Source organism: Polyodon spathula, chromosome 6 (genome assembly GCF_017654505.1).
Source record: "Polyodon spathula isolate WHYD16114869_AA chromosome 6, ASM1765450v1, whole genome shotgun sequence".
Classification (NCBI taxonomy): Eukaryota; Metazoa; Chordata; class Actinopteri; order Acipenseriformes; family Polyodontidae; genus Polyodon; species Polyodon spathula.
Window position 1 is genome coordinate 27,575,439 of NC_054539.1, and position 18,557 is coordinate 27,593,995.

Below are 18,557 nucleotides of genomic sequence, written 5' to 3' on the forward strand. Positions count from 1 at the left end.
GTAGATTTTCAGCATCTAATTACTTTATTATCTAATGGCTGAGAGGCATTATTCAGGTTTGTTACATAATAAAATTGAATGTAGTTTATTCTGGATAGGTTTGAATGTGTTGGAAAAGTACCCTTTTTTACGTTAATGTTTGGGTTAAAATATCTGAAAGCTGTTGTCTCAATACTGAAATTATGATGTATAAAACGCTTTGACACTCGATGGTCTGATGGTAAAAAGGCAGACATTATTCCTAATGTTATAGTAAGGTTTATGTGTGCATTTTAAATAACAATGGACAGCCATCATTGTATGTGGATGTTAGTTTTAGCAATTATACCAAGTTTTTGTTTTTAAATATGTATATCTGTAGCTTGGTGTATTTGTGTAAATTCAGTTTTTTATGTCAACTCAATCCAGCTGATGGCGGCAATATTTATTAAAGGAAGACATACATTCATAAGTACATACATGCAAAACTTTGTAGTTAATTATTAAATAGTGAATAATCAAAAACTCTTGAAGCTCTTTTTATTTGACTGGTTGTTTAATGTGGTTAATTTTATGTGGTTTACTTTTAGGTGTTGGTATGTGATGAAACATTTGTTTATAAATGTTTCTGTACATAACTATATACTAAAGTGGTTTACATTCTACACTTACCATGAACGTTTATTATAATGTAATAAACTAACTATAAAATCGAAGGTAAAGTAGAGAATGTTTTGTCTAACTTCAGGAACACTCTACAGTGTCAGAGGAATGAGCCAAAACCTTTAACTAGATTTAGCAGTAGCATTTCATTACAAATGGAACAGGCATTTTTAAATCTGGTATGCACTCTTTCTTGTTTTTTTATTATTATTATTATTATTATTATTATTATTATTATTATTATTATTATTATTATTATTGGGGGTCCTTCCATGCCAACTCAACTAGTGCTGTTGCTCTTCCATCTCAGATTTTCCTAGAAAAATTGACCTGGGGGTTTTCTGACATGCAAGTTTTTTTTTTTTTTTTTTTTTTTAATGTCCCCTTCGACCTGTGACCTTGCAAAGGTCAGCCTAAAGTGAGAAAGGGACCTTGACCAGAAAAAATCACCCTGGGTGCAATTTAGATGCTACCATCATGTGTATCACCCTGTTCTACTCATATTGATTAGGGCTTTTCAGAAAGAAATTCCAGGAGCACCCTACTAACTTCTGGCAAATTGCCAGATGAGTGGTAACTGGAGAGTTTTATTCAAACTTCAGCCTAACCCTTTACCCTGTATGGGATGTAGGTCCTAAAATGTAAGTATTGCTGTAAGACCCTTAGGTACCAGTCTTCCAAATTCTGTGAAAAACTTTTGGTTTCAAGTCCCACCACTTGTCATTAAACCCCTTTGAAATTAGAATTTTTGCTATTTGTATCAAGATTAGGCCGTAAAAACTTGCGTAGGGGGACTCCAAAAAAATCATCCAAAGACATGTTTGGATAGATGTTAATGAGATCTACAAGCATCAAGCAAAATATGATGGTATCCATCCTGCATTCGAGCATTGCTTATGGCCACTTTGGTAAGGCTAAAGTACCTCATAGTTCTTTCCAAACTGGCTATTTCTTCAATTGTGCATTCCCTTAGGATTGATCTAGAGGAAAAAGTAAGAACGTGGGCTTCCAATGGCACTAGTTTGGAGCTGAGGGGTTATGAACTTACATATGGGACTTGGGACCTCTTTGTTATGATGACATTTGAAACTACCAAAACCTTGCATAGATGGATTTTAAAAACCAAAAAGTGATAGTAAAGTTTTTTGTTTTTCTTTAATATATTTTTAAAGTCCCCCCATGCAAGTTATTACGGCCTAAACTTTCAAATTTCAAGGGGGTTGAGTGGTGGGACTTGAAGTTTTTCACAGAATTTGGTACCTAATTTGGTACAGACTGGTACCTAAGGGTCTTAAGGGGCGTTCACACCGGACGCGGCGCGGCAGTAGCAATTGTTTTCAACGAAGACGGTCACGCGCAGCTGCAGAGGGAAGCGGCACTTGTGCGGCACCGCAGAGCAGCGCGCAGGAGATCAAATATTTTCAACTTTTGCCGCGCCGCGTCGTGACGTAAACTACCAGCAACCAATCAGGGGAAAGTAGGAGGCTCCTTTGCGAGGAAGAAGGAAAAAAAAAAGTACAGTGGAGGAAAAGCTTATGGTTCTGATTTCTGATTTCTGATTTTCCAGAGCTGTATGATACAACATTAAGTAGGTTTGAAATCTGCCTTCTTCAAACCGGAGCTCCTGTACCAGCCGATGATATTCGCCGTACCTTTTTCTTTTCTTGAGGATGTCATGGACCCACAGTGATCTTACATTTTTTTCTTTCTCTGGTAGAGCAGGGCGATCACAATTATCTTGTTTTGTTTGCTGTTCATTGCTCCTGCTATTGTGTTGTTAAATGCAGAGTACCACTAAATCACTGCAAGTTAAGTACTAGGCTTAAAAAGACGAAATTGACAGTTTTTGTGGGCCTGTAAAGCAAAGCCCTGTATTGTATGTTGCTGATTTAATAACTTGAAAGCATGTTTTCTATTAATCCAATATGGATTACAAATGGAGTTTAGAAAAAGGGGCATTCAGAACAGAAAATAGGAGACACTTTTTTACACAGAGAATTGTGAGGGTCTGGAATCAACTCCCCAGTAATGTTGTTGAAGCTGACACCCTGGGATCCTTCAAGAAGCTGCTTGATGAGATTTTGGGATCAATAAGCTACTAACAACCAAACGAGCAAGATGGGCCGAATGGCCTCCTCTCGTTTGTAAACTTTCTTATGTTCTTATGTTCTAATATCCTAAACCTAATGTTTTAAAACATCTCAGCATTTTCTTTGCTACTTAGTTTAAAAAAAACAAAAATACAGAATAAACTAAAAGTTAATGGCTACAAAATATGACTATAGTAACACATGACTGCAATCAGATTTAAGATGCTATCCTATGTTACAGAAGTCATCAAAGTGTTGTAATCAATTAGTTATGCAATAAACATTAAGTAAAAATACAATTTTACAAAACTACCCATCTGGAAGTATCAAAAATACATTTGAATATACATGTAGAGTAGATTGGGTTAGCAGTTTATTGTCACATAATTTGAATGGAAATGTGTTCATTGCCGACAGATAGGACTTCAAAGTAAACAGATATAGAGAAAATAACAAAAACGTAATACTGGAGCAACAGAACACAGAATCACTCAGGATGATTACCAACATATGAAATACAGTACATACAAAACAAAAGGAAAAATAAACAATTCAAATAATGTGAAGCTACTTCTCGTAGTTTCTCTGTGTAATGCAGTAACTCCCAGAAAATAAGGCTTATACTCTGTGAACATTTTTGAATAGAGAAACATTGGAAGTTTTATTAGGTATAACCATCTCGTTAAATGTGAACTCTTTATACATATTATTAATAGACAGAACAGTCTAACCAATTTCACAATCACGTAAAGAGCCTCTTTATTTTAAATCAATATACCATATGTAAAACATACACATTCAACAGATCCTGCAGGATGTCTTCAAGTGCACTACAAGATAATGACCACCAGGTGATGTAGTGTGCCACAGTTTTTTCTTCTTTTGAATTAGTTCCTTATGGTCTGGTTTAGGAAAAATCTTTTTCAAGTAAATATTTAATTCGAATTAGCCTTTCTTTGTTATATGTTTCTAGTGTATGTGGATTTAGCACAGCAGAAAATAGGATCTGTAAGTAATTAAAAAATAATTGTTCAAATTAACTAATAATAATTCAAATATACAGTATATAACAGTGCTTTGATTTGGGTTCCTTTTTAAAAAGACTGCACTCAAATTTATATATACTGCTATATTTGTTTATGTATTTATTTTGCATTGAATTGATATCAGATTAGAGTCTTCTGGAATATGGAGTTTCAGATTCATACTAGGTGACTTAAAAATAAATAAATTAAAAAAGCAAATACAATGTTAAAGTTGTTCCCATGTGGTTTGCCTAGCCCTAAAAGGCCTACTGGGAACTACTTTTGTTGCTCATTAAGCATTTTGATCTTTGAGTGCAATATCTACACTTCACTGGAGTCTGCAGATGGGCAATATTTTGATGAGGAATTATCACCAGTGTGTGACAAAAATGATTCACTTCTGTTTGAACAGGCCTTTGCTCTCAGTAGCCCCAGGGGAATCCTTATCATGTTTGTCCCAAAAACATTACCCACCTGCACTGCACTTTGCATTATCAACAATGTATCTTCTTATCTTCTACTTTAACGTCCCTCTGTATTTTGAGAAAGAAATTCCAGTAACAACCTAATTTACGATGACAGAAATATGAACTGGTGCCAAAAGCTAGCAGGGTGCCTATTGCCATCAGTCTATAAATAACAAACCCATGAAACAACATGTTTTCAGCAAAAGAGATTGGAAAAGTATGATGATTAGAAAAAATATACTGCTCTTTTTTATTTATTTATTTATTTATTTATATATAAAAAAATGTTTATGAACTTCTAATAGAATCTGCACAACAATATGAACAGCTTGGGTTATATTTTGTATGATGGGATCTTAAAGCAGCCATAAACTACTTCTGGCAGCTCTGGATAATGAGTTATCAAGTGCAGGATCTCCTGGATTTAATAAATTACAATATTAAGCTGACTGTCTAGAATGGAGGGGTCTGGGGATCAAAAACTATATATCCACATATAGTATTAACTACATAATGAGCAAACATCCCCCCCCCCCCTCATTACTAGGTACCAGAGTCCAGGTTTAAAGAAAGGGGCGAGAGGGTAATTGATTTTTAAACCTGTTCAAGCAAAGTTTATCTGTGGTGTTTTGCTCCCAATTTTGCTGTGGGTTTGTTACATTAGAGGTAAGGATTAGGAAAGGAAATTAAATTAGACAGTTCCAGTTCTGCCAAGTTTGATTTAATTTAGTTTCTTCGTTTGTTCTATATTGCTGCTGGTTTTATCAATAACAATACTGTCCCTACTTATTAAGTTCACTTATTTGCTGGTCCATCATAAAAAATTAAAGTGTGATACAATGCGGTGTTTCTTTTTTTCAGTTCAAAGAGCCAATAGTTTTCTGTGGGAACAATACCACTTAATAACTTTGGGGAAGCTAAATGTAGCCTCAGTACCTTTAAGGGAAGAAAGGTAGTTCCCTTCATTACTTAAAACCTATTTCTTCTTATAAGACAGGGGAACTCCTTCATTTGCAAAAGGGGAACAAAATATGTAATTTGTAAACTGAAATGTATCACTTCAGTTAAAAGCCTTCCCCTTTTAAACTTTATTGGTGACACTTTTTTTGGCAGCAATTCAGAGTGTATGTACCTTATTTTGAAATCTGAAGGGTATGCTTTAACAAAACAAAACATAATAATGGCAGGTTGTTATGCAAATGGAAGCAGGAACAGGTTAATTACACCTTTTAAATATGGACGTTTTATTTGATTTATGACCGTGGTTGAAAGAGATGAACGGTCAATCTCTTTGAAAAACTTCGATAACACAGTTACCAGTATTGAGAGTTATTTCATTTCATTATTCCACAAAAACTTGGCTGAGAACTAGGTGAACTAATTTTCATGATGACACATTCAATGGAAATCCCTTTTGGTCACTGCTGACCTTGGCTAAAAACTGCCAGCTTGTAGGCAAAAGATTTCACATGCCATTGCAAATCAGCTGAGCCACCTAGTCCTACCAAATGCAGAAAGTCTGATTTTACCAGCTGAAAGACTTCAGGCCATTGCTTCTTTTTCCTTTTGTTTCTGCTGAAAAAGGGCCATGTGGTGGCCTGAGGAGCCACTGAGCTGACCTCCTTGTCATTCTGACTGTCTGTCCTATTTCCCTAAACAGTTATGCAAGATAGAACCGAAGGCAAAGAGCCAGGGGAAGAAAGTCCTTTAACCTTGGGAAACAGTAGTCAGTGAGACCTGACAGTTGTAGAGTTAATTTCTACCTCTGTAGAATGCAATCTGCACTTCGGCAAGAATAGTATTGTTTGTCAAACAAATGGAGCCCACTGCAATTGAAATAAACCCTACAAACAGCTCTGGGTAAGGAATCAGCCTTTTCTTTGCTTATCCTTTTGTGTATTGTGAAGGACATGAATATGCACAATGTACATTATCAAGAAGTCTGAGCAGTTGTGCAGATGGCACTAAAACGTTTACTTTCAGTCCCTTTGCATTTTCAAATTTGACTATTTTTTCATGCAAATGATTCTCCTTACTGTGCTGGTCTGTCTTGTTATAATGTCAACAAGGTTAATTTGGGTAACCACAACTTGCCAGTTAACCTTACTGTGTGTGTTCAGTGGAAATAATGTGGTGCCCCTAACATTATAGATTTCTAGAAAGAAAAAAAAAAACATACAAAATGAACACAACAGTTGTGTTTATTGTCTTTTTAGAGGTACAGGTGTTTCATTTAAATGATACATTTAGCACTATACTTTTTTCACATACTATAACAACTTTTGTATTTGGAAACTAAGAAATTTCAGCAGGAATTGTTTATTAATATGACACTAGGTACTCTAAATTTGTTGAGGCTCATAATGAATCTTATGTCTCTCACACCACAAGCAATCAGTTAGATCTATGGACACGTTCATCATTAGTCTACCAGGCACAGCTGGGTCTTGGTTAAATAACAAGTGCTGTCTTGAAGGACCTGAGGCTGGTGAGTGATCTAATGTAGTGTGTCAGAGTGTTCCTGTACAGTGTGTGGGGGCTCAAACAGAAGTTTAGTTGGGCTATGATGGTTACCTGACCTTGACAATTATGCAATGTTTTTGCTGAATTAGAAGTCCTTAAGCATGCAAGCATTAGGTGGCTCTGAACTGACCAACAGTCCCCACTACTACAGTATGACATTCATGCTATTAAATGAAGCATTCATCTGCATAATAGTTATAATGTGGTTTGTATCCTGTAGCACAGTGTACTCTACCGTCTTTGTTATATACATGTGCTGAAGAGTTTAAATAGTAAGTAGCAGGGTTCCGAAAAATACAGCGTTCCACGTCCCCACGTGTTGCTACAACTGTTTAAATAATGTACCTGCCATTTCTCATTTCATTGTTAACATCCTGACAACTTGTCACACGTAAAGTTTGTTTCAAAGCTTGTTTCTAAATGTCCACTGTAGTGTTCTGATAGTGTAAGGATTATTGCTTACTAAGGATTAGTGTCAGTCAGGTAGCACAGCAATAACGGAAAAGTACAGAACAGAAAAGCCAGAGCATTTGTTATGTATGTTATGTTATTGTATTTATTATCTCTCTACCTGCAGGGATTTAGAGGACAGATCTCAAACCCCAGTGCACTAGAGCGGACATTTGGAAAAGAGCTTTGAAACAGACTTTAAAGTTGTAAGTGTGAAAAGTTGTCAGGATGTTAACAATGAAAAGAGAAATGTCCAGTGCATTATTTAAACAGTTTTAGCAAAACGTGGAGACGTATAACGCTATATTTTTCGGAACCCTGCTACTTACTCTTTAATGGCTAAAATAATTAACCCAATCATTTTCAGTTTTTTGTTTATTTATTTATTTTTTACCACAGACTGTATCAGTGGTACAGTATTAACAAAGCAAGGATTTGAACTATTTTATTTTCCACAAATGTTCAATGGGAAAGAAAATGCTTTGACTGAGATTCATACAATTAAAAATAATTTGAAGACCATCAGACTGTTGTGGGTTAAATTACCTGGCTAAATGAGCATTGCAATTTTACAATAAAAATATTAAACTTAAATAAAGTTACTGTACATTGCAGCCGACTCAATGTTTCTACTTTTAAATAAGAGTATTTAAAAGAAAAAAAAATCCATTACATTTGATATCTAGCAAAACTCTCAATAACAAGTTCTCTCCAGGGTCCTTGATTCTTTGTTCTCCCTGAAAAGTGAAATTTGAACCTTTACTTGCCTCAGAACTTTGAACTTGAGAAGCTGACTGTTTTTCAATGTTTTACTTTGTTTTCTGTGTGACTTTCACTTTTTTTTTTTTTTTTTTTTTAGGAAACATACTTTATAAAAAAAAAAAAAGATATACCTTTCTATTTAATTTTAAATATTTTCAAGATTTTTTTTTATGAGGATATATTAAAAAAACAATAATAATAATCTTGTGGTTACTATACACCGACTGAACTGCTCTTCAAAGTATGTACACAGTTGGGAGTCAGTGGTTATTTTTTTTTAAAATAATATGATATATATATATATAGATATATATTATATCTATAGCTCGAATATATATATATATATAATATATATATATCTCACGTAACAGCAGATGGAGGTAACTTCTCATGTAAAGCATAAATGAGGGTTTCTGTTTCTTCCACTGGTAGTGCTGCAATTTCTGAGAAAGTGTTTTACACTGGTAGTGGGTTAACAGGACCTTGTGATGAAATACCAGTCCTGTCACATGGGTTGTTTGGTGTTTGCAGTCTTACAGTTGGCTGCTGTTTTGATACTTTATATAGTAGGGAGACACTGCTTAGGCTCTTAGCTTTAGGGTACCTGCTTACCACAAACTAAGCTAAAACTTTGTAACCTAGTGGCTTTGTGTTCTATTTTTTCACTATATTGTGTTATTTTCCTTCCCAGCTTTTCAGGCGACTCAAAAGTACACATGTTTTCCTTTCAAATGTCTTTAACATTCTTGCAGTCACATTTGGTGTTTTTAATACATGGTGCCATTTGGGCTGTCTGGGGGAATTATGGAAGGAAAATGATACAATTATCTGTTTCCTTTCTTTCTTTTTTTAAGCATGGCTTATAGCTTGACTACTTTTCATTTCTCTTAATATTCAATGAATTACAGACATACAGGCTTGAATCTATGCACCTTTAAACAAGTCTAATTTAACTCCGTAATGGCTGATGTATTTACATTTTTGTGACATATTATTAGTTTTACCTAAACTAGTTGAAAAAAAAAAAAAGAAATAAATGGATCGGTGGCACTGTGCGGCATGAGACAAAGTTGAGTGCCTCCAACCCCCGAGAAGACTGAATGTTCGACGTATACGAACACCATGGAGGGCCTTATTGCATTTATAATCCAAGTAAAACAGTGGATTTGAAGAATCGGCAATAAAATAGGCCCATTTATAACTTTGAACTACACACTAAGTTTAGCTGAGTAAATTAATTTAATTGGAACATGCAAAAGAAAGTTATCGTTTCATGCTTTGTTATTTTTGATATTGTGCACATTGCCATTTAAAAGATCCACCAGGGGGCGGAGTTGAGTTGAGTATTTTTTTCCTCCACACTGAGCAGAATGGGCAGGAGTAATAAAAATAAATTCAACGATGTCTGGGATTTCAGTAATTTTTTAAGGTCTGTGTTGGAGAGGGTAGCTAATGTGCTTAAGTATCTTTTTGTGTTTTTCTACAAATACATTATTTATTTGAAGTGACAAAGTCGGGGTGAGTGAGCATAAAGACAGATTTTTTTTTTTTGGTATTTTTTTCTGTTTTGGTATCTTCCAGTCATTGTATTGTTCTTCATCCAAATCACCATGTCTGCTTACTACTAGTGGGATTTTTTTTGCTGGTCACTCAGTTTTATAGCTATAGCTGTACATCTGTAACTGTAAACAAGGTAGCTACCGTTACTTTAAATTCTGTGAGACAGCACAGTGATTTCAGTTATATGTGATAAGGCTCCAACTGTCTGTATCCATCCATGCGGACAGCTTGAACCTTGCTCAACTGATTGCATTACTTGCTTCACATTCCATTGTAAACCCTGGATTATAGGTACACTATGCTGGCATTTTCAAAACTAGATTTTTCTACAGAAACATAATGTCAATGATCAGTTCTTTTTTTATTTTTTTTCAATTTGGAATCGTCAATTTCTTTTTTTTATTTCAACACTGCTCACTGCTGCCACCCCCGCACTGCCTCGGGAGAGACTAAGATGGATGCACGCGTCCTCCGAAACGTGTGCTGTCAGCCGTCTGCTTCTTTTCACGCTGCAGGCCTGGAGGACCACGCAGCTCTGGGCAACTTACAGGCAAGCCCACAGTCACCCAGCCAGTCTACAGGGTTTGCTGGTGTGCGGTGAGCCGAGGACGTCCTGGTCGACCTAAGACCTCCCCGTCCACGGTCGGCAGTGGAATAGCCTGGACTCGAACCGGCGCTCTCCAGGCTATAAAGGGCGCATCCTGCACTCCATGCAGAGTGCCTTTGCCAGATGCGCTACTCGGAGCCCCAGTTGATCAATTCTACAGTGAAAACACACTTAGAGTAGCCATCTGTTAGGAACAGTTAATTCTAGTTGTCTATTAACCTATGTTAGACTTGTGCAATAAATGCCAGTTTTATGACCATGTAATCATAGTAAGTGTAAAATAAAAATACACTTACACTGTTCTGGTCCTTTTTGCATCCCTATTAGGATTTTGCAGTTCAGCACTGAAGTCTTCTTTTCCAATGATTTTATCGACAGGCTGTATTGGACTTACCAGTATTGTTGGTACAATTATCTCAAACTCCCAATTCCCACTAAGGAAGCTCTGTTGCTCTTAATTTCAGTTTAAGAGGATGAGTGTGCCACAATTGCATGTTTAGGATTGTTTTCTCATTGCAGAACTGTAACTTGCCCATATGAAGAAAACTCACTTAGGGAAGGATTTAATAGAGACCTTGGGGGCCTTTTAAATGGGATATCACTTCTGTCTAAATCATGTTTACTCATGCCAAGACAACATAACCCACACTGAGTTATTCTGTACATGCATTAAGGTGTGGAATATGTGATTTGTAAGAATGAGTTTTGCATAGCTCCCCTGGAAATTCAACTTTGCAAATATAGAATTACCCCCAAAAAACATGTTAAATGGTTTTTAGATGTTTCTATTATAGTAGAAAGGCCTTTTTTGTTGTTGATTTGTAGTGTGCGTATTTTCTGGGTAGATGGGAGTATTCTTTTTTGTAGGTGGTTATATATATGGTTAGTTGCTACTAAAAGGTTCTAATGCAGACTGCTGTGTACCAAAAGGAGCAAAATCAAAAAGGTAATGTAATGTAGGTACACAAAAATATGAATAATATGTATTTCTATATATAGATATATATATATATATATATCTATATATTTATATATACTATATATATATATATATATATATATATATATATATATATATATAATTATATATATATATATATTATATATATATATATATACATATATATATATATATATATATATATATATATATAATATATCAGGGTGTTTCAGACTAAGCAGCACTGCTAAACCAGGAGTAGTCAAACATATGCATGCAAGTCCTACATCTCTTAGCATGTGCTGTTATTAGGCCAGTGGTGTTTGAAGAGACCTGCAATTTGGAAGGTTATTAATCTGTGTGCTTTTGGCATCTTTCAGATTGTTAAGCTGGCATTTGGTTAGTGAATGACACGATGTGGATATCAATGCCGCACAAACCGATTTATTTGATTGTTCGGATCAAGCTCTCCACAGATGGGGGTTATTGCTGTTCTTCACAGGGCCTAAGAAAAGCAGCAATCATCACAATTCAAAGCAGTTGTTTCTTAACTATTTCCAATTGGAATGTTAAATTAGGCCAATCAACACCAATGACCCTTACCTGATTGTCAGCACCTAAATTGTGGAAAGATGTATAACCTCTTGTTGGAAGGGGTTCCCTACAACTAAAACAACCTTTTCAAAATGTAAACAAACTAGACAGGGCCTGCTATATAACAAAAATTGTAGAGAGCACAGCAGGATTTTTTTTTTCTTATGTCCAAGGATAGTTCGTATCAGGTGAGAAATTAGCCCCTGAAATGTTAAAAGTCGAAAATCAACAGACAGAATTGGTGGTCAAGATATAAAACTTTAGTTTTATGGTAAACAATCATTACAGGTATAGTCACAAGGATTAAACCCCATTCGATACAATATATTGCACTGCTCTCTCGGGTAGACTTCTCATATTTCGCAGTTCCAGCATCATTCCAGGTAGAGAAGAGAAATATTGTGAAATATTGTAACAAAATGAACAAAGATACAATTGCAGAAATCGTTCTCCAGTGAAACCTTTCAGAGGGCAATTTCCTTTAATAAACACTGAAACATTGTAGCTTTATTTCTCTGGGATTGCCTAGTGTTGTTTACAGTAATAGGCCACATTGTGCTAAAAAGACAATCAAGACTGTGCTTTAGCCACTACCTTAGTATCCCAACTTAAAAATATAAAACAAAAAGTATTTTGTTCCCTGATTCTCTGGTTGTTACTTTTTTCTCCATATTTAGAAGTTGGAAGCATATGTGAAGAAACTGAAGCATGTGATTGGTGGAGTTTGGGAGCCCTTTTATTTGAACTCCTTACTGGAAAGGTACGTTGTGCATAAGCAATGATTTTGAAATGAGACAAAGGCTGACCAGCCCTCCTAAACTTGTTCTTGAATGCCATACCAGGTGTCCAGCCTTATGATTGGCTTTTCCTCCCTCAATAAAACAACCGAGTGAAGAATTCAATGAATGATATGAAATTCAGTCAACAGATTGCTAGTGAATAATAAACTGATTTTATTTCACACTGGGGCAGACTGCCAACTCCAGCTAATGTGCTGCTTGAATTAACTACCGTTTGTGAAGTCCCCAGTAATATATAGTTGGCAGTTTCGTTGACAGGTGGATTGGCAAGTTGCTTCTTTCAAAACATTGATCTTTTTGTTAAATATAAATAGAACTTTGCATGTACTTGTGACAGGACAGCGTCACTGGCAAGGCTGTTGTTTACCATGAAGGGAGACTCAGACAAAGAAGTTGCAAGTTTCAAGCACTAATGCAATTTAATAAACATACAGAAACAAAACACTAAACAGAACAGACATGAACAAAGTACATTAACAAAATAAACAGTAAGAAAAAAGGTCTACAAAAACACTCACGGAGACTTAAATAAACGAGACGGGACAGCACAGCACGCAACACGAAAACCTCCACCTCCCACCAACATCAACTCTAACACTAACTCCCTCTAACACCCGTGATCACCTTTATTTGTACAGCTGTGACTAATTAATTATTTAATCACTTATTCAAGTCACAGTTCCAGCCACATTCCCACGTGTTTTTGCAGGGAGGATTTTAACTCCCTCCCTGTCACCCATTATTTTTGTACACAGTAGACATAAACAGATCGGAGACACATTAAAGGATATTAAAACCTGTAAGAGCACATGTAAGGTATGCAAATATATTTGTAAAGGTAAAATTGAAATCACAAATGGAGAAAAAAAAGCACTCAATCTTAACAAATCCGTCATGCAAAACTAGCAACTTTGTTTATGGTACATTTTGCCAAAAATTTTATAAAATTTAATATGTAGGAGAGACAGGTACAACATTGTATAAACACATACAGAATGACCTATCAACCATAAGAAATACAAAAGTAAATTAACCAGTGGATCAGCATTTTATTATATATACACCGTCCACTTGATATATCGTGGGTGTTGGGGTCCAAAATAAATCTGCTATATATTGAAGGCCGCGATATAGTGAGAGACTCACAGAAAAACAAATAGGCTAATAACAAATACTGTACAACCACTCCCTCGTTTTATTAGGTGCGTCAGGGCCCAGTATAAATCCTCTACGCAACCGGCTTTTTCTCGTTTTTCATGTAAAAAGCAGCACACCATTTTAATTCATACAGCGAAGGGTTTGCTTCTTATCAACTTTAGTCTCCAATTAATTTCATGAGTCTTCCTCTCCTTTCGCAAATGCACAAACCCGCTGCATTGAAATAATCCATTTCCAACAGCAACCTAGGAGGCTTGTTGCTAGGGAGCTGACATCACTGCCTTGTGGCTTTTGCTAGTGCATTGCCGCCACCAATGAACACCTCGTTGTCTAAAATAAAAACCGCTTCTGCAAGTAGATATTTAATTTGATTTGTGTTATTGTGCAAGACGTGTATATATGACACTAGTACGATATGATTGCTTTATTTTTAATAGTTTTGTATATTGTTGTTTGTGATGCGCGGTACGAAATAAAATTCTAAGTGCCTATGTATTGCAGCTAAGACATACACAGTTAGACGGTAAAAATGGGGAGCCAACTCCAGGACCGAGATATATCCGAATCTGCAGTATAGCGAGGAGCGATATAACCAAGGGGTCGGTGTATATCTCAGTCTTTTCATTTTTATTTAAAGTAGGAGGCTAGAAATCCCAAGTAGAAGGCAGGGTGGTATGTGGGTCTCCCCTAGCACGGGTGCAAGTGGCAACACCCACCACCGAAAACGAATATCGGGGTTTGCAGGGGTCTAAAACTGTACATCATGGGGCTAAATATGTGCCTAAATATGTGCCTTAATAGGGACCCAAAATTCAAAATAAGTGTAACTTTGTTAATTTTTTATGATTTTAGGCATCGAAATTTAAAGAGCAAGTAAAAGTTACTTTTATATGTCTGAAAAGTAATTACAAAATAATATAGTTATATTACAATTTTAAAACCACAAACTTGTCTTAGCACACAGTAAATTTCAAAGGAAGCAAACTCTGTTTGGTTTTGCAATAATGTATTACACACAGAAAAAAGAGGTGAAAGACAGAACCAGACACCAATCAAACAGAGAAATTATATTTGAGGCACAAAAACAAACACATTAGGTAGATACCATAATACCAAGTGAGACAGATTGTAAAAATGTGAAGCAGTTTCTAAATTAAAGACATAAGATAAAATGCAGTATTAATTGGTAGTAAATTTGAATACAGAAAAAGTAAACAATAAGCTGTGTTTTGTTTTCTATATTTTTTTTTTATGTATTCCATTTTTTCTTTTGCATTTTAAACAAAAAAACAAACAAAAACAAGACACATTTTAAGTTTCCAAAAATATTAATGGACCCAACCAGTCCTTACATTTATTTTCAGTCTTCCAAGATTCTGAGTATACGTACTTGTAAAAATATTTAAACAAAGAAACACTGCTCACAGAGCACAAAAATAAAAGAGAAAAACAAATCCCAAACACAACAATAACTGTTAAGGTCCGGCTGGGCAGTAGCCTTCACGGATCCTTTAAGCGTTTTTAGTTCCGTTTCCTCTTATCGCTGTGCTCTCGTTCTGCCTCTCGAACACCCAACCCAGAGCAGGGGGAGCTGCAGGCTTAAATACAGTGGCCAAGGGGTTTAACTAGTTCATAATTATTCTATTACCCCCTCTGCCACAATTTGCACGAGCTTATTAATATGTGTGACTGCCAGCTAGTTTACCAATGCACTAGCCGACAGCCACACATTAACACAAAGTTTTTAAATAAAATGCAGAACAAAACCAAACGCACGGCCACGCGGTCATATATACAAATACAAAACAATAAACAAAACGCACGGTTCGCCGTCATCTATAAATACACAAAATAAAACACAATAAACAAATACAATCATAATACATAAATAACACAGGGGCAGAGGGGGAGACCCCGTTCTTAAAATAAACAAAATGCATTAAACAGCAGGGCTTTCCTACCGCCCTGCTATATGTACATGCTAAGTTTCAGATCGATCTTCTAAGTCAATGCATAAGACATTTTACAATGCTATAACATATACTCACTGTGTTTCATACACTTCGAGTAAAAAAGACGGTCTAAAAAAAAAAAAGTTACACAACTTCATAACTGCTATATGTTTACTGACTCGGGTACAGTATGTCTGTGTTCCTAAATTAAACGCTGAGAAGCAACAATTCTCATAATTGTTTCTAAACTCACCGTTGAGAGCTAGTGACGCGCAGTGTTGGCGTGACGCTGACTCAACGAACTCACCGACTCTCAGAGCTGGTGAGCTGCTCAACAGAAAGATGGCGGCGATCAAGCTGCTATATAAAAATATTATTTAAGATTTTGTAATACTCTTTTTAGATTTTTAGCTGCAGGCCAATATGCAGAGTTGCTCATTTTAAATTTTACCATTTTAGTTTAGGAATGCAATGAAGTGTTCCTAAATACCCAGAAGTGTTGTGACAATAGTGACGTTTTTGTTGAGTCAATGCTCAACAGTACTGTTGAATTTAGTTATGCACACTATGATAAAAAAATACTAAAAAAAAAAAAAAAAAAAAAAAAAAAACAAAAAAAAACAAAAAAAAAAAAACACAAACAAAATACAGTTTGGCCTTCATCACCAACATCGTTCGAAATTGGTTGGTCCATCGTGATTCCACTGTGTCCATGGAAAAATAAGACCAGAAACTAAATGCCCTCAGAGAAGGAATGTTACTTGACTTACGTACGTAATGAATTGTGGAAATTGACACTATTTTACCGTTTTAGGCGGCTCATCTGGCAAAGTAGACAGCAATTTAGCAGGCTCCCAGCTGGAAATGATATATATATATATATATATATAATATATTATATATATATATAACCCTTTGATATATATATATATATATATATATATATATATATATATATATATATATATGATATATATATCTAAGCATATACTGCTGGTATATGTTTGTATGTGTGTAATGAATACTGACAAAATATGGACAAATCCTTTTTACTGTAATTAAATGAAACAAATTTTTTTTATTTTATTTATGCATGCGCTTGATTATTATGAGTACAGCGTACAAACAAGCTGAAAGCTATATGTTTGTATGTGTGTAATGAATACTGACAAAATATGGACAAATCCTTTTTACCGTAATTAAATGAAACAAATAAATATATATATATATTTTATTTAGTCATAGGGAAAGGATTTTACTAAAAAATAACATGTAGGCAATAAACAAACAACGGGGTGGAACAACCACAACAACACGTCATAACAAAAAAAGAAGAGATGAATAAACAGGTTGTGGGGGCGGAGGGAGTGATAGCGCCGCCTCTTCACTGTCACATGATTTTGATGGTAAATATTCTTTGCTTATGCCTTCACTGATACACTCGCTGACATCTGATTCAGTGGAAGAATTGTATGTATTTAAATTTAAATCAGAATCTGAATTCAGTATTACTACTAATACTTCTTTGACATTGAGCGATTTTCGCCAGTTTCCAAACACTGTTGACATTTTTGTGACTGGGATAATTATATGCAATTCAGTCAATATCTGGCAGAGGGTGCAAGGGTCCAGTAAAAGGTGTTACAGAAACCTACTGTTACAATATCATGTGATCAGGAGTTTTGTAGACTCAGTAATTCAAGTTTAAAGTTGCAGAACGTACTGGTACATTCGTACTCCCTGAGGACCAGACAGCAGTAAACGTACCGGTACGTTCGTACTACTCAAAGGGTTAATGACATTGGCTATAACCACTATTAACTGTAACTTTAATCTAATGTTTACCATCCCAAAAAGTAATGTTTTAAAATTCTGTAACAGTGTTTTGGTTACCAATAGGTTTAGGAGCCCCTGTTTTATAAATCGGAGGCTAGTTTGTGCTGGTAGTTGATTGCAAGTTTTGTGTTTTCAGGTAGCTAAGAAATATTTTCTTGTCTTTGTTTTCTTCTCTAGTCACTGTATCAGTGCCATCCTTCAGGAATCAATAGACACACATCTCTAAACATGCCAGACTATGTTTCAGACGAGGCCAAATCTTTGGTACAGCAGGTAAGTAAGTAGGAATACAGAAACATTATTTAAAGATAAGCTCCCGTTGCTCATTTCATCCAATCATTTTATTTTTTAGTGATTATTCAAAATACCAGACCACGTAAGAAACATAATTTACACCACAAAACAAAATTATCATTAGCTATCATCTAATTGTAAACGCTGTGAACGTAAAGATGACGGCGAACTTTGTTCTTTATGTTTGTATTGCTACCCTACACAATATAAGATAGTTCAAGAAAATGTGTGAAATACAAGCATTTAGTGAATTTCTGGTAGTTTAACATACGTACTTTTATACAAAAACAAAAGCACATGCAATTTGAAATATTTGTTCATGACAAAAGAATAGGCACCTTTACAATAAAAGTCATTTTGACAGTAACCAAGCTGCATTATAAAGTCAATAGCCAGCAAAAGTCATTATTCCCAACATCTGTTGAAGAAGAACATTGTGGCAGCACAGCAGATGATGGTCAAGACAAAGGAGTTGGATTCACATTTGGGAAATGTACTCGTATCATACTACAACAAAGGAAATGGCTACAGAACAGTATCAAAGAAACAGTATCAAAGAAATATGAAATACCACAGAACAAATTCAACTGAAATGCCTGAAAGAAGTGGACGTCCAACGAAAATTATGGGTACGGCAGTTAGAAAAAATGGTCCATGCAGCAAAAACAAAATCCAAGATTAACAACCAAGGAAATATTTAGAAACATCAGGCATAATAGTGCACAAAAGAACTGTACAAAGTTTGTACACTTTTAAACAATTTGGATTATGAATGTTTATGAAAGGCCCCTTACTAATTAAGAATAGAATCCCCAAGGATCAGACATTTAACTAATGAAAGCTGGATTCTAATAAAA

The 18,557-nt window shown here is 35.4% G+C and overlaps 1 protein-coding gene across 3 annotated transcripts in view; it reads left to right on the forward strand.

Annotated features, from left to right (window-relative positions):
* The window catches only part of LOC121317098 (ribosomal protein S6 kinase delta-1-like), a 79,836-nt gene that overhangs the window by 55,730 nt on the left and 5,549 nt on the right, over window positions 1-18,557 (forward strand). For all 3 annotated transcript variants that reach the window (XM_041252697.1, XM_041252698.1, XM_041252699.1), the window contains 2 exons: window positions 12,338-12,420; window positions 17,584-17,679. In XM_041252697.1, the coding sequence (XP_041108631.1) occupies window positions 12,338-12,420; window positions 17,584-17,679 (179 nt within the window). The remainder of the gene's footprint in view (window positions 1-12,337; window positions 12,421-17,583; window positions 17,680-18,557) is intronic.